Here is a 14,157-nt window from a genome sequence, read left to right as displayed (position 1 = left end):
GTGAAAGAAAACGGTAGCTCGTTTAAAGGAGGGAGGTTAATTGATTTAATGGGAGAAAATCCCAGCCGGGAGATAATCGTCCACGCCATTATATATTATATCCAATCGTGAGGTAATCCCTCTCCCTCCGTGTCACCGGCATTCCCCGCGTTTCTTCGTGAACCTGAATCGACGTACGTGTTCTCCTCCCCCCTCCCCTCGACTTCCTTTCACCAACGGATCCTCGACGGACGAACGATCGGAGCGGAACAACAGATTCGATTTCTAAACGATGCTCGATTCACAAGTCGTTCGCAAATTCTCTTACTCCGATTGTTGATTCACATCGCTAATTATTATTATTTCGCCAGCTTATTAATCGTGGAAAAGCACGAAGCGCAGGAGAGATTGACGCACGAGCGGCGTACGCGGTTTCGAGCGCGATTATTAATTTAAAAGTTAAATGCTTCGGAACCCCGGGCTGGAAACCCCGGCGATTATTAATTACGCGATGTTACGCTCGTATCTTTCACGCTGTTACCTTCAAATTATCGTCAAAGAAAGCAGGGACCTGATTCATCAAAGTCGCCTCTATCGGTTGGAGTCGTCGTAGTCTCGAGGGCACCGATCCGCTTCCTTCTTCCTACGTTCTTCCACTCTCTGTTCGGGTCGTTTGTCAACATTAAGCGTACATAGAAACGAATGCCGCGCGATATTAGTCATTAGTTTGACGCGATATAGTAATATACGTCGATCTTGGGTTTCCCTTTTTTTTCTTTTTTTCTTTTTATTCTCATCGTTGACGAGAAGAAGTTTATGGAAAATACGGAGATTTCACAATTGTTTTCGAAAAGAAATCCTCTTCTGAGCTCTCGCTACATCCGTCTTTGTTATTTCATGGCTCAAGAGTTTTCCAATACGATGAGAGGAAACGTGAAATATGTAATTACCGTATAACGTCGAGATCATGTATACATCACAATTACCAAGGATGTAATTCATCCAAGAAAGAGTTGAAGATATTAAATCAAAATTTCAACAACTTCCTTTATAGCTTATGCATATTAAATTTCTTGATTTCGATTTTTTTATAAAAAATTCGCGATATTTCCTGAAGCGTAATATTGCCAGCGCAGCTTGCCTGATCAGAATGCAGGAAATTGTAAAGTAAGCAAACGGAAAACGTTGTAGCGTGAGATTGTAGCATATATGAGATGTACAAGTAAGTCGATGTGTAAAGACCCCTTCGATACGATGCCTTCGTTTCATCGTCATCCGCCAAATATCATGGAATAAAAAAGAAAAAAATTAAAGAAATATTCTTCTAAATTTCACTCTCTTCCAACCCTGTTCAATACGATCTTCAACGCCGGCCGTTACATGAAACGGCAACCGTTTCGAATGCCAGATAATCTCGATTCGTGTTCTTGATTCGTGGCAAGGAAGACAGGAAGAGAGAAGGGAATATGGCGTTGGCGGTGCTTATCGGCGCAGTGACCGTGTAAAAGTTTGCTCCGTGGCGCGTTACGCCCATAAGTCAGGTTATATTTGAAAGGCGATGCAGCGTTCTGGGTCCCGGCAAGTGGATCCCCCGCGGTGCCATACGCCGGCTTGTTAATCGGCCAATGGACGTGCCGTTTCGCTTTGGTACTGCCTCGCACGAATGTTCCTCGTCCTCTTGGCCGGATCCTCTAACCGAACGTATCGTCTCAACGTGTCTTTTGCCGATTTCTTTCCGTCGATTAACGCGACGTTTGCCTCATTAGTCCCTCCTCGTTTAATCAAATCGACGAAAACATCGATCGAACCAACGGAGAAAATTTTCTGGGAAATTTTCCGTTTCAAAAGTTGGACGTAATTGCGCATAATGGATGGAGTCGTTTGTAACACGCGCAGAAAATCACGACTTCTTAATTACCTTGGGTATGAGTGTTGGCGCGCGCGCGTGTGCGTGTATTTATCGTGTCATTATGTTTCCGTAACTGTACCGGCGACAGCGTAATTTCTTTGGACGATATATGGCGCCAAACGTCCATTTCAACCGTCTTGAATATTTCTTCGAGTGGACATTGCGTATTTTACGACTCGCGTAATATGCATCGTGTTAGGTTTGGATTTAAATTTAGATTTAAGCCGTTTAACTTCGTGTTAGATAATAATAATAATAATAATAATAATAATGTGGAACAAGATGGGAATCCGAGCTGTTCGAATAAAATTGTACGAATCTGTACGATTTCGTTTACACGCGCGTTCTCCACGCATGATCCCTGGATCAAAGGGGGGGAAGAAGAGGAAGATGGTGGAGAGTCGAGAAGCAGCGCGTGATGATATGGTAGCGAAGGCTCGCGATCAGACAAGAATGATAATTACACGTGTCGTTAATACGTCGTTAGATGTGATTTTATTTTAACGATCTTACGATGCGAACGACGGCAGAAAGAAGGATAAGGAGGGAGATATTTCCCCTTATTGTCGCTTGGATTGGAATTTCTAGAAGTTGGGTAATTAGCGTCCTCGACACACGTTGTCGTCGCCGTGAATGTCGTACTATTAAAAGAACGCTTTTAACTCGACTTGGAGGAGAAGACGTAGTAGCTAACTATGCCAGCGAGGCGGGTATTTGTAACGACGATTTTTATTATTAATGGAAAACGGGAAGGGAGAAATCACGTTGTTGCGATTCAACAACGTGTAAGCTCGACGTTGATAATAACACGTCTTTATTGCACGTCAAATTGAACCAAGTTGCGCCGATATGCAAATCGGCCGGGGGTAGTAATTCGATTGTAATTACAGGCCTAGGTGGAGTGTTGTTGCATGCACTTGTGAACCCTGGTGTCTACCCGCGGTAACGAAACCCTTTAAACGAAGGTAAATGAAGGAATACGCGAAGCAGAAGGGGGTCGAGTTGAAAGAAAAAGAGATGAGCAACGATAACGATGAAAAGTAAAAACGGAGGAAGGAGGAATAATATCGAGGGAATCTGAGTTAGGAAATATATGATACGCGTGAGGAGGGATCGGTGAAATCGATCTACCAGCGGAAATTCTCAAATTACGCGATTTCACGAGCGATGAAAATGGCGAGGAAAAGGAACAAGCAACTGGGATAACTCGGATCCATTAGCGGTCACCCCGTTATCCTTCGTGGTCGTCCGCCGTGCTCTCCGGAGCAGAATCGATAAATCTTCGCGTTATTTATCACGTTTTCTAAGAGGGAAAGATTTCTCATCGCGTGTCGGCCACGAGTTTCAGCCAGGAGTTTCTTAGCAAATCCGCGTCGAGCGCGGCTACAAGGGTAACACAATACCGCCATTTGTAGCACGACGCGAGACGAAAACGATCGTTTCAACCGATTCGCGGTATCTGAAAATACACTTTACGATATCTGGAACGAACGGAAGCCATTCATAGGTTTCTCCGCAGCCGCCTCTAGGCCGCGCGAGGATCGCTCTGCCCGCTGTTGCACACACACACGGATGGTGCGTGCGCTCCCCGCCTTTGTTATCGTGTTCAACCGCGGAGAAACGGGAGGCACCTTCGATTTAACCTTAATAAGATGGATGGATCCCACGAGGCTGCTCGATATGGAGCAACCTCTCGCTTCCACACACGTGGCCAGATCGATCGTGGCCAGCGCATCCACGTACACGTGTTCGTAGAGCGCTCAATGATTCAGGAGTACGCGAGTTAATCCTGCGGTGTTTTGTAGATCAAAGTGTTGTATTTTTGCGAAGGATACGATCGAAAAGATTGAGAGCTAAATTGTGTTTGAAATGTTTGGACTTGAAGTCCAAATGAAGGATCTATAAGTATTCTGTTTGTGAGTGAACGAATTTTCACTGTTATGGAAATAATGGATCTGGCGTATCTAACGTTAGATCGTTGATGATTTTCGAGTCGAGTCGAGAAAGGAAAGGAAAGACTCGAATATGAAAATATAAAATCGAAAAGTTCGAGATTCATCGAGCCTCGGATTATACCGGCGATTTCTACGGGTTTGCTGGTTTCTTTCTTTCGTTTACCCTGTGTACACGTATCGGTTGTCTTGTCCAATCAGTTGAACAAGGGTATATAGTTAGAAAAGGAAGAGAGAGAGAGAGCAGGGAGCGACGCGAACCAGCCTTGCAAATTAATGTCTCTTTATTTCGTAGCGAGCATTTCGTTAAAGGTTGATTTATCGCCATATACCTCGCGACTCGCCTTTTTATCGGCCGATCGCCCGCGGCTTCGATCGTTCCTTTAATTATGCAACGCCGTTACGGATCTTATTCGCGGCCCGAAGCTAATAATAATCTCCTTTTTCTTTTCCTTTTCTTTTTCTTTTCCGCGGGATCCTTTTCTTCTTCTTCTTCTTCTTCTTCTTCTCGTGCCGCGGGGGCAAAGTATTGATAAAACGTGTTAAATGCATTGCTCGAAACAATCAGAGAATCTGATTTCTAAATCTGATAAATCAGGGAGAGGAATGAAATACGCCGTGTTAAACGGCGCGCTATTTCGTTCAGCCTCGTTTCACCCGAAACGAGCTCTCTCGTTCGAATGCAGTTTATGGTCGTATTACACAGGATTCGTAAATAGGTCAGTTACATAGGGGGTATAGATGAATTTTTAACACTTTGAGATGATTTATCGCGAGATCGGTGAGTATTAAAAATTCCTCGCGATAAATATTAATTTTTATCGTTTCACCCCGCATTGTTTCACGTTATATAACGCGCGTTATTTACGAGCTGTTAAAAATTGTGTCAAAATACAAAATAATTCCTCTGCTTCCCCTGTGAATATTCCTTTCTCGTATTCCAAACGTATTTTAAACGTCTCGTTAAAAATTGCATTACAGGCCGTTTCCGCTAATCGAAACAAGCTCGCGACCCTTTCTCCTCGTTAAGCGAGCGATTTCCCATTTGTCGCGAATATCGGCCATTTATCGCGAGCCATGGCCGCCTCGTGGAACGAATACACCATAGTTTTTCTCCTCCGCGAGTTTCAGCAAAGGCAAACGATCTCTTTCGCCTTTTCCACGTTGTCCCGTTAATGGAAATATCTTCCGTCACATACCGGGAGAGCTAATTAACCATAACTTTCCTCAAACGTATGTTAAACGCGGTGATTATTCCCAGTTTTATCGGGCAAAGTCGGTCCAGAGGTGGTAATGAACATATCCCCGGGAGACAAGACCTCGCCATTCCCAACTGTGCACATTTTTTTTCGCCTCCCAGAGAATTATTGAAAAAGGAATTTCTTCGGAATATATACAGATCTCGTTGCTCGTCCATCGTCCATGGTCGATCGCATGCCGTTTCAAATCGCGCAAATAATTTACGAGGAATCAACAACGATCGTATAATCACGCTTAATAGTCGCGCTCGAGGAATGATTTGGTATGATCGCGAGAGTTGCATAATTGCGAGCACACTGGAGAAACACCGAATTAATCGAGATGATCGGCCGGCTAAAATTCTAATTCTACTTAACGACGAACCAGCCTCGTCCCGGCCCGACTCGTTCTCGATCCCGCTTTCCTCGAGAGCCGTGTCTCCTGTCCCGTAGGGATCGTAAAACGACCGGTCGAGGTAATTAATAACGAATTTATCCGAGTGATAAGGTGGTCCGCGGCACGCCGCCTCATAAGCGTATCTCGTTTGATTTGACTGACCGGCAATAAAGCACCATTAACACCGTCCGGCATTTTTCACCGGAGTGTGCAAAGTGTTAAATTATAAAGTCACCGTGGAGAACCAGATCGGACGCGATATTTCTTGCTCGTCCCGCTTACGATCCCGCTCGTTACACTAGGCCTCTCTTCCATAAAGTGGCTTCGTGTCGATACCGACGAGTCCCCGTCTGGATCTTGTCGTACGATCGAATTAATATTATCAGTGGAATTATACGAGACGTCGGTTACAAGTTTACCGGTGTCGATAAATTTTGTCACATGAGAGGTTTGGTTATTAAAACATTTCGTTTTTTTTTCTTTTTGTATTATTGCGAAAGAGTAGCGCGTGTAATCCGCGACTCGTTGTAAATTTCTCGATTCGGTCATATTATTATTATTATTATTAATCCTTAGGAAATCGAAAGTTAAACTGTATACAACACGTTTCCTTTCAAATCAATCTTATCGCTCAACATATTTTCTTCGCCGTGTTTGTTAACTTATGTAAAAGAAATTTCGAATTATAAATTAGAATTTATAACGGAACTGTTCCTCAAACTTCGCGTAACCCAAACGTAACGTTTACTTCCTTGTTATTTTCGTATATTCACCATTCACGATATTTTTTTTTTCTTTCTTTCTCCTTATTTCCCAATTTCCTCGAAAAGCAACGTCGACATCCGCTGCTGTCAGAATATTGGGCTTTGGCGCGTGGGCGCGTGGAAAGAACGTGTACACAGCCGTGATCGTGTCCCCAACCTGCGATAGCCGCACCGACCGGTGCAATAACAGTGATTAAGCTTTATCGTGGCCGTTTCAACGGACTATTTATCTGTCGGCCGCGAAATTACGCGCTGTAAAGACATAATAGGAACGTGATCCAATATTGTCGTTTGTTCGTTTGGCGGGCGGCAGAGAACCGGTCGCGCGCAAAAAAAAAAAAAAAAGAAAAAAAGAAACAGAAAAAAAGAAGAGAAAAGAAAGAAAAAAACTACCGGTTATTAATCGGGAATTTAGCACTTTTGTGTGTTCCATCGGCCGATACGACTTCATTCATAGGAAATATCGCAACGAGAACGCGACGACGAAACGTTTTGAATTCGATTTATCGCCGTGCTGTGTCCTCCGTGTGCTATTCGCCGCGATGCAAGGCGACGACAGGTCACAGTGGCAACCGTTATCTTTGAATCGATCGTTGTTCGAAGTGGAGATTCGAAGAGAAACGAAGTAACGCAGAAGATAGATACGACTGATCCCATCTAATTTTCTTAAGCGCTTTCCGGTTGGTAATTTGATAATTTTAAATACGATAATTAACCACTTCTTTTTGCCATTTCCAACTCTAAATAATTTAAAGTTGTAGAAAAAGTTGCACGTTAATCGAGAGAGTATCTACGTTCGCAACATATGAACGAGCTAATCCGGCTAATAATCTTCTCGATAGTCAGGTTGATCGGGGGGAGAATTATTCTCGATTAGAAGAAAAGGAGCAAGTCCATGTTACGGGGATCAAAGTTTCCAGAACAACTTTCGAATAGAGAGAGCTCGACATATGGAGCAAACACGCGGGAAAGTGCGTGCGTCGATGGAAAAATGATCCGTGAGAAATTCGCGGCATTCCCATTAACCGTTTTCCCCGCACTTGTATCTCGTCCACGGCCGACTATTAAAATACAATAGGGTGGCGAGGCGAAGTTGGATCGTGTCGACCGTGGATTTTTTTCTAACACAATGCGATCGAGCCGAGGACAGCTCGATAACTTTCAACGAGGAGGGGCGCGAAAAGGGACAACGGCGACGGGGCACGAGGCGAGCTTCGACGACCACCGCGCGCCACTGTGAGAGGAAACCGATCTAATAGGGTGCGATTATTTACCGATGGTTTGCATAAGAATACGACAACTGAATGACCTATAGGAAATTGTTGTTACGCATACGAAAGCAAATAAGAGAGAAATAGTTGGTTGCATATCGCCGGTTGATTTATGGGGCAGAGAGCAGCTTATTTCTCCGAGTGGTTAACAATTGTTTCCTGACAATGAGCGTATATCAGATATGAGTGACACGAAGGAACGTTTTCTACCATTCATCAAGCTGGCACTCGGTCGGCGAGTAAAGTAATTACACGTTTTCCTGTGTCGTTTCAAAGGGTCATCCATCTGCTGCGAAACCGGGGAAACAATTCCGCCAACGGCGGCTCCCTACGCGACAAAATAAATCTCTAATTAGCCGGTTTAATAGGAAGGAAGTTTCGATCCCGGTAGTCTGCCCGGTTCAAAACTGCTCGTTGAATATTCAAGGAATAGAAATTGATGGAGCGGGGATGGGCTCGGACGGAATGGTAATTTTTACGTGAAATCACACGTCTTGTCGCGCTAATTAAACGTACATCTTAATCAATCGATCGTGAAACGACCATCTCTCTTTCACACTTGCGTGTTATACAGCGTGGGATTCACGGATCAGTCTCGCTCCTTTTCCTCTGCTGTCTCGTCCCACCACAGTTCAATTATCAATATCTCAATTAAAATCGGTCATCTCTTATTACGTCGCGAGCGGGAATGAATCGTGTGTTTCGCGAGAATGAGAATTATTTGTTACGTTCGGCCAATGTCGAGCGTGGTTCACTCTTGCCAGAATCCGTGGGATAATTGGTTAATTGAGCAGCTTATAAAAAGCATCCAGCTGCCGATAATCTAAATAAAATTGTCGAGATCGTGACGGAACAGTGTAGAACCATTACGTAACAACGATTTCTTTTCCGAGGCCGAGAAACGTATTATTCTTTCATACCGTTGAATCTCTCTCTAGTCGATGAACTTTCGACTGTTCGAATCGTGTTATATCCATTGGCCTAATGAGAAATTTCATTATCGGCCCGATCCATTAGTACTCGTTTGCTCGTTCGTAATTTTCGTTCGAAAAAGATCGGCCGATTTTTTGTAAACGTTCACTAAATGTCGAATCACGAGAGGCGGAAAACCATCGTCGATTAATACCATTTGCTTTATCTCCACCGTTCAAAGGAATATCTATCTTTCAAACTCGTTAACCGTATATCCACGTTGCGTGTATATCTCTTCCTATCGATTCGAAAACAGTGTTACGTAACGCGAGACCGTTTTAACTTTCGCGTGTTGTAAAAATTTGTAAAAATTCGTCGCATAAGGATCCGCTATGTAATACGCTGTATCCGGGTAGTTGGAATTTTTTACTTTTGCACGCTGAAAAATATCGATACTTTTCTAACTATAGGTCTCCGCATACCGTTGATCGTTGACCGTCGATCATTAAAAAAAGATCGTTTCGATATTTCGTTCGTCGAGGAGAACATACATACGGAGGAGAATGTAAAGAGAACTCACCGGAGGAAGGTCGATCCGAGTATCTGGTGCAGTAGACCCAGGCAGGCCAAGGCAACTGCTTTCCAGGATCGGTTACAGGTGGTCCGGGCGTGTTGGAGGCAGGATTGGCTGTCGTAACGCCACCGGACGTGGCGTTGGTCGTCGAGCTAGTTTCCGAGCTATTTTTCTCGCTGGTCTCGGTGGCCGACTCTAGAAAGTCCTTGGTCAGGTCGATGGGCCTCGAGCTGACCTTCTTCGGCCGGGACTTCTTCAACGAAATGGGATCTGTGATCCTTCTGCCGAAGTCCGCTTTCAATATGTTGTCTATACTGAACTTCAAGCCGGCCTGATGCTGCAGATTGTTGTTGTTGTTGTTGTTATTGTTGTTGTTGTTGTTGTGATTATTATGGTGGTTAGTAGTGTTATTGATCCCATTATTCTGAACACCGTTCGCGCCACCGTGGATCGTTCTACCGTTTTCCTCCCTGGGGCCGGGCGAGGCAGGGCTGGCAGGCTCCCTCTGAAGGATTTTGCTGACCGAGAGTCGGTGCTGGTGCACCGAGTTTGCGGGTACGTGTTGCACCTGGGACGTCTGATGAAGGTGGACGTGGCTGTTGGCGTGGTGCAAGTGTTGCTGGCCCGGATGCGGCATCAACGAGGCCGTTTCCCGTGGATCCCTGCACGCGGTTGGATGGAGGACAGGGGTGGTAGCCTGGAGACCGGTGACCGTCATGGCCGACGGTGGCGACAACGACAATCTGGTGACCAGTGGAACGCTGATCGGGGTCCTGTGCAACCTCTCCACGGTCGGGTAAACGATCTCGTGGCTGAGACTGTGCTGGACACGAGCCGGATAATCGGGGATCTCGGTCTCCCTCGACGAATAACGCGGTAACAAATGCGGCGGATGATTCGACTGATACCTGGGCACTATGACGTCTTGAATAGCCTCGGGCCGACCCGGGGAGGAGGCGGTGGCCGAGGAGGAAGCCGGTGACCTGACCGAGGACGCCGTGGGCGACGAAGGTGGTTGACTGTAAGCCGGTGGACTAGGTGCCGGGACGTGATTAGTCGTCCTCTGATAGAACGCGTCGTTGCAGCTCGTTGAGCTAGAAGGCGATGGTGTCGCCGATGTCCTCGTGTTCTCCTCGTCTCGAAAGTCACCACCACGGCTGCTCGCCGATTCCTGGTCATACCTGACCGAGCCGCAACCACGGATTCCGACGACGCTGGTGGGCGTCGGTTCGCTACCGACGCTCAACACCTCGCTGGTGTCGCTTTCGCAATCGCTGTCAGGGTTGTTGCCGTCACTTGCTCGTATCTGGTCGCGTTTCTCGGAGTCGTCGAGTTCCAACCGAGTCGCCAGGTGATTCTGCCTGATCTCGTGGTGGAGATCGTTCGAATCTAAACCGGTCGACGCTTCCGGTGGCGTATTCGACATGTTTCCACGTGTTTGTTTAGTTTTTTCTTTTGTTTTTGCTCTCCTTCCTCCTCTCTCTCTGTCTCGGAACCGAATTCCTCCGTTGCGCACCTCGTCGAGTCGATCGGAAAGAAGAGGAAGAAGAAGAAGAAGAAAAAGAAGAAGAAGAAGAAGAAGAAGAGGAAGTTAAGCTTCGCTCGACTTTGATCCTCCCATGACGACGAGGTCGAGGACTTTTCTTTCTCGTCTCCGTTTTATCCTTCGTTCCGCTTGTCAGTGCGACAAGTTCGGGACAAGTTTCGAGTACCTACCTAACGGATTCCGTTCGTTGCACGCTTCCAGGAGGGATCGTCATTTTCGCACGGGACACCTGTCCGTTCATCGGCCGTCCGTGGATCATTAACTCGGTACCTCCTCAATCGCATAGTATCGCATATATACAATTCTACCGCGAGACGCACTTTTCTTTTTCGCCGGAAACTTGGAAATATTTCACACGCGCCTCAGTTACTCTCAGTTGCTGCCCAATCACTAACCGTACTCTTCCCCCGTAAAGCGTATCTTGCCGACGGACACTGTTCAGCCCAGTTCATGACGGGTTGCCACGATGAGTTTCGTATTTATCTCCCATCTTGATCGCGAAACTACCTGTTCGAGCGGGATACGCACTGAGAACCGGTCCACTCGTGCCGCCAGTTCATTACTTGGACCGACAGCCGAACCGAGAACGAGCCGTGGTGGTATCGTCCTCACCGAGGTCCCTAGGCATCACTGACCTGTCGTACCGCCTTGAACTCCTCTCGATACGTCCATAATCCATCGCACTCTCACTTTCGCGCCCCTCCTTGGACCCAGATGGCCCCTCGAACCCAGCTCGAACGTGGAAAGAGTGTGGAGATCGAACGGAACGGCAACGCGCACCAAACGCCGCACCGTTGGAACGAGGAGGAAACCGAGGCGGGAGCCCCGAGGCCAGGGGCTCGTCAACGTGGCGAGGGCGACGAATAATCGGGGCGAGGAGAGACACGATGCTCGACGAAATGACGATCGACGCCGAAACGACGTGGAGAGTCGTGTTCCTTGTGTACGGCGCTGGTAGACGCGGGTTTCAACGGAACCGTTGTGCGACGCTGTGGATCCAGGCCGGGCTGGTTGTCCAGTTGGTTGCCGCGAAGCGTCTGCGGCGAGGAAGCGGCGGGAGGGTCGACGATGGGCGTTTCTGGGCGTCGATTCCACGACCGCTACGCCCCTGAGCTGACCTTTTCAGGGGTGAAGACCCTGTCTAGGGGCGCGACCACTCGACATCTGCCGGCTGCCACGAGAACTTGGCAACCTGTAACCGCCCAACCTTCCACCACTCCGTGGAACCAAGTGCTGATAGGCAACCCAGAACTCGCTTTCCCCTCTTCTGCCCAACTTATCCTTCCTACTCCCGTTCCAACACCTTTCCCGACCCTCTCTGTTCCTCTTCCACCTCGGATCTCGCCGTATCGCGTATATCCCCCCTCCTCCACTCGCACCCGCAGTCGCAGACCTCCGGTCTCCCCGTGGTCTCTTCGTGTTTATTCCGTTTCTACCTTCTCTCTCTCTCTCCTTCTTTCTCTCTCTTTCTCTCCCCCTTCGCCGACCACCACCACCTCTTCTTCCTTCCACCTGGACGAAACGTTCTCCGTTTTACTTCTGGCTCCTCTAACCGCTTCGTCCGATGATCCAGTACGCTGCCCCTGTGTTCGCTTGTCCTTTTTAGTCGGACGGCGTTCGGTCTTCTTCCTCCTCGCGCTCGATTCATCCCCTCCAGACATTATCGCGTTGGCTTTCCAGATTGTCTTCGTCCCTCCGCTCCTCCACTTTTAACCCTCTCCTCCTCTCCTTTCATCTCGCTTCTCTCTCTCTCTCCCTTCTTCACTCCTTCTCTCTTTCCTCCTGTCTCCAGCACGTTCCGCCTGTTCTTTCTGATTCCTCTATCTGGCTCTTAGATGATCCGGCTCTTGGCTCCTACCACGTTTAGCTTCTCTTCCCCCGAGGTTCCTTCTTATACACTTCGTTTATTTCTCTCGCTTCGAAACTGCCAGCTTTCCTCGCGCACCGGCCTCTGCCTCTAGAGAGTTCGTCTTCGCCAATTCGATCCTCTTCTCTCTCTCTCTCTCTCTTCTGCTCAGTATTTTCGTGCCTTCTTCTTCTTCTCGTTTTTTTAAGTATTCCTTTGATCATTTCTCGATCGGGCGCAGCCCAAGAGCGTTCGTCCACAAAACGTTTCGTGTTGTTTCGTGATCGTTTTCCGGGCATTGGATAAATCAATCGCGGGGCTATGATCGCCGCTATTACGGTAATGCACCGTTGTAACAATTCCCATTCGATACATTGTAAAGGCCTATCTATCTATCCGATTTCATCTTTAACGGCGAGTTATGGGAGAAACGGGGCTAATGCCTTCCGACTAGTCTCGCGTGCATTATTAATCGAGCACGGATCGAGCCAATTTTTTTCTTTTCTCCCTCCTCCCTCTCTTTTTTTTCTTCGAGCAATTCCTCATTACTCTCATACATATTCAATCGGATGGAAACGAGGAACGTAGTAGTTGAATTCCGTGGTTGAATCCGGTCCGTGTAATTCCGATTAATTTCGAATTACGGGAAACAAATCGTCGCCTTGTTTGCCTTTTATCTCATTTGCCGGAGTAAAGATTTCTTTTGTTTGGAATATTTTAGCGAATGGAACTTGTGTGCCTTGGGTATCAATCTTGATTAATTAAAGGTGAAGGCTTGCGAAGAAAGAAATCAAGGTCAAGTGGTGAGATAGATAGGGCCAATCTCAGTGTTGAACCACTGCGACTAATCGGTTTAACGAAGGGAAAAGAATCTCGGCGAAAAAATAATTTACAGACCCGTCAAACATTAGAGATTTTTGATTACTCGATAATAAATTACAACATCTTCAAAGCACAATTGAAAATACGGTTCATAAAATAAATTCGTAATTCCGTCTCATCCGTTCTTTTCCTATGATCCGCAATAAAAATATCCCGATACCAGATTAAAATATTCTCCCGACTGATTGCCGATTCGTCACGAAGTTACGAATATATATTCGACTACCGTTTAAACAAAATTAATCCTTCTGGCTGAGATTCGATCGAGATTAATATTTCGTCGAACAATATTGAACAATATTTTAATGGCTCGTGAACGAGATTAAATGATCCTTCTTCTGGCTCTCGTTCAATCAAGATTGGCGATTCGTCACGCAGCATGAGTTGTGCAAACAGGAAGCGGAAGAGCGAGATGCAGAAGGGGTCCGGCCTTGCGGAGAAAGGGACGAAGGAACTCCGCGAGAATATCGATTCCACCCCACGCTGGTTTTTCCTCCGCGATGGAGAACGGTGGCGTGCATGCGCGCCGTGAATCAAGTATTCATTTTTCGTCGGGTTCGTGAGGAGGTCGGTTGCGCGTCAACGTGCTCTCGGGGCGATCGTTAAGCCTCATTATGTGCCGATCTTTCAGCGGATAGGGAGGCAACGAGAGAGAGAGAGAGAGAGGAAAAAAGGAAAGGTGGAGTGGGTGGGGAAGAGAGAGAAAAATGTCAGCTCGTAAATCGTCGGTCGGGTTAAGTTAAAGTGCGTCAACATCGATCCGTGACTTCCTTCGCGAGTTTTAACAGCGATTTTCACGCGCAGAAACCTTTCGCAGCTCCCCCTCCTTCGATTAAATCGGTCCTCTTGATCGGTCGGGGTGAAACAAAGACGATCGATGGAAATTT

General features: G+C 46.9%; 1 protein-coding gene across 2 annotated transcripts in view; it reads right to left on the bottom strand.

Annotated features, from left to right (window-relative positions):
* The window catches only part of LOC107993547 (homeobox protein invected-like), a 62,505-nt gene extending 50,391 nt beyond the window's left edge, over nt 1–12,114 (bottom strand). Inside the window, exon 1 of one of the 2 annotated variants that reach the window (XM_062078990.1) lies at nt 9,003–12,114. In XM_062078990.1, the coding sequence (XP_061934974.1) occupies nt 9,003–10,422 (1,420 nt within the window). In that variant the 5' untranslated portion in view covers nt 10,423–12,114. The remainder of the gene's footprint in view (nt 1–9,002) is intronic. The other variant, XM_028664679.2, reaches the window with a different exon arrangement.
* Nucleotides 12,115–14,157: the final 2,043 nt, after the last annotated feature.

The sequence above is a fragment of the Apis cerana genome, linkage group LG1 (genome assembly GCF_029169275.1).
Source record: "Apis cerana isolate GH-2021 linkage group LG1, AcerK_1.0, whole genome shotgun sequence".
NCBI classification, from domain to species: domain Eukaryota; kingdom Metazoa; phylum Arthropoda; class Insecta; order Hymenoptera; family Apidae; genus Apis; species Apis cerana.
The sequence above is the reverse complement of the archived record's forward strand: the minus strand, read 5'-3'. Positions and strand labels throughout refer to the sequence as shown.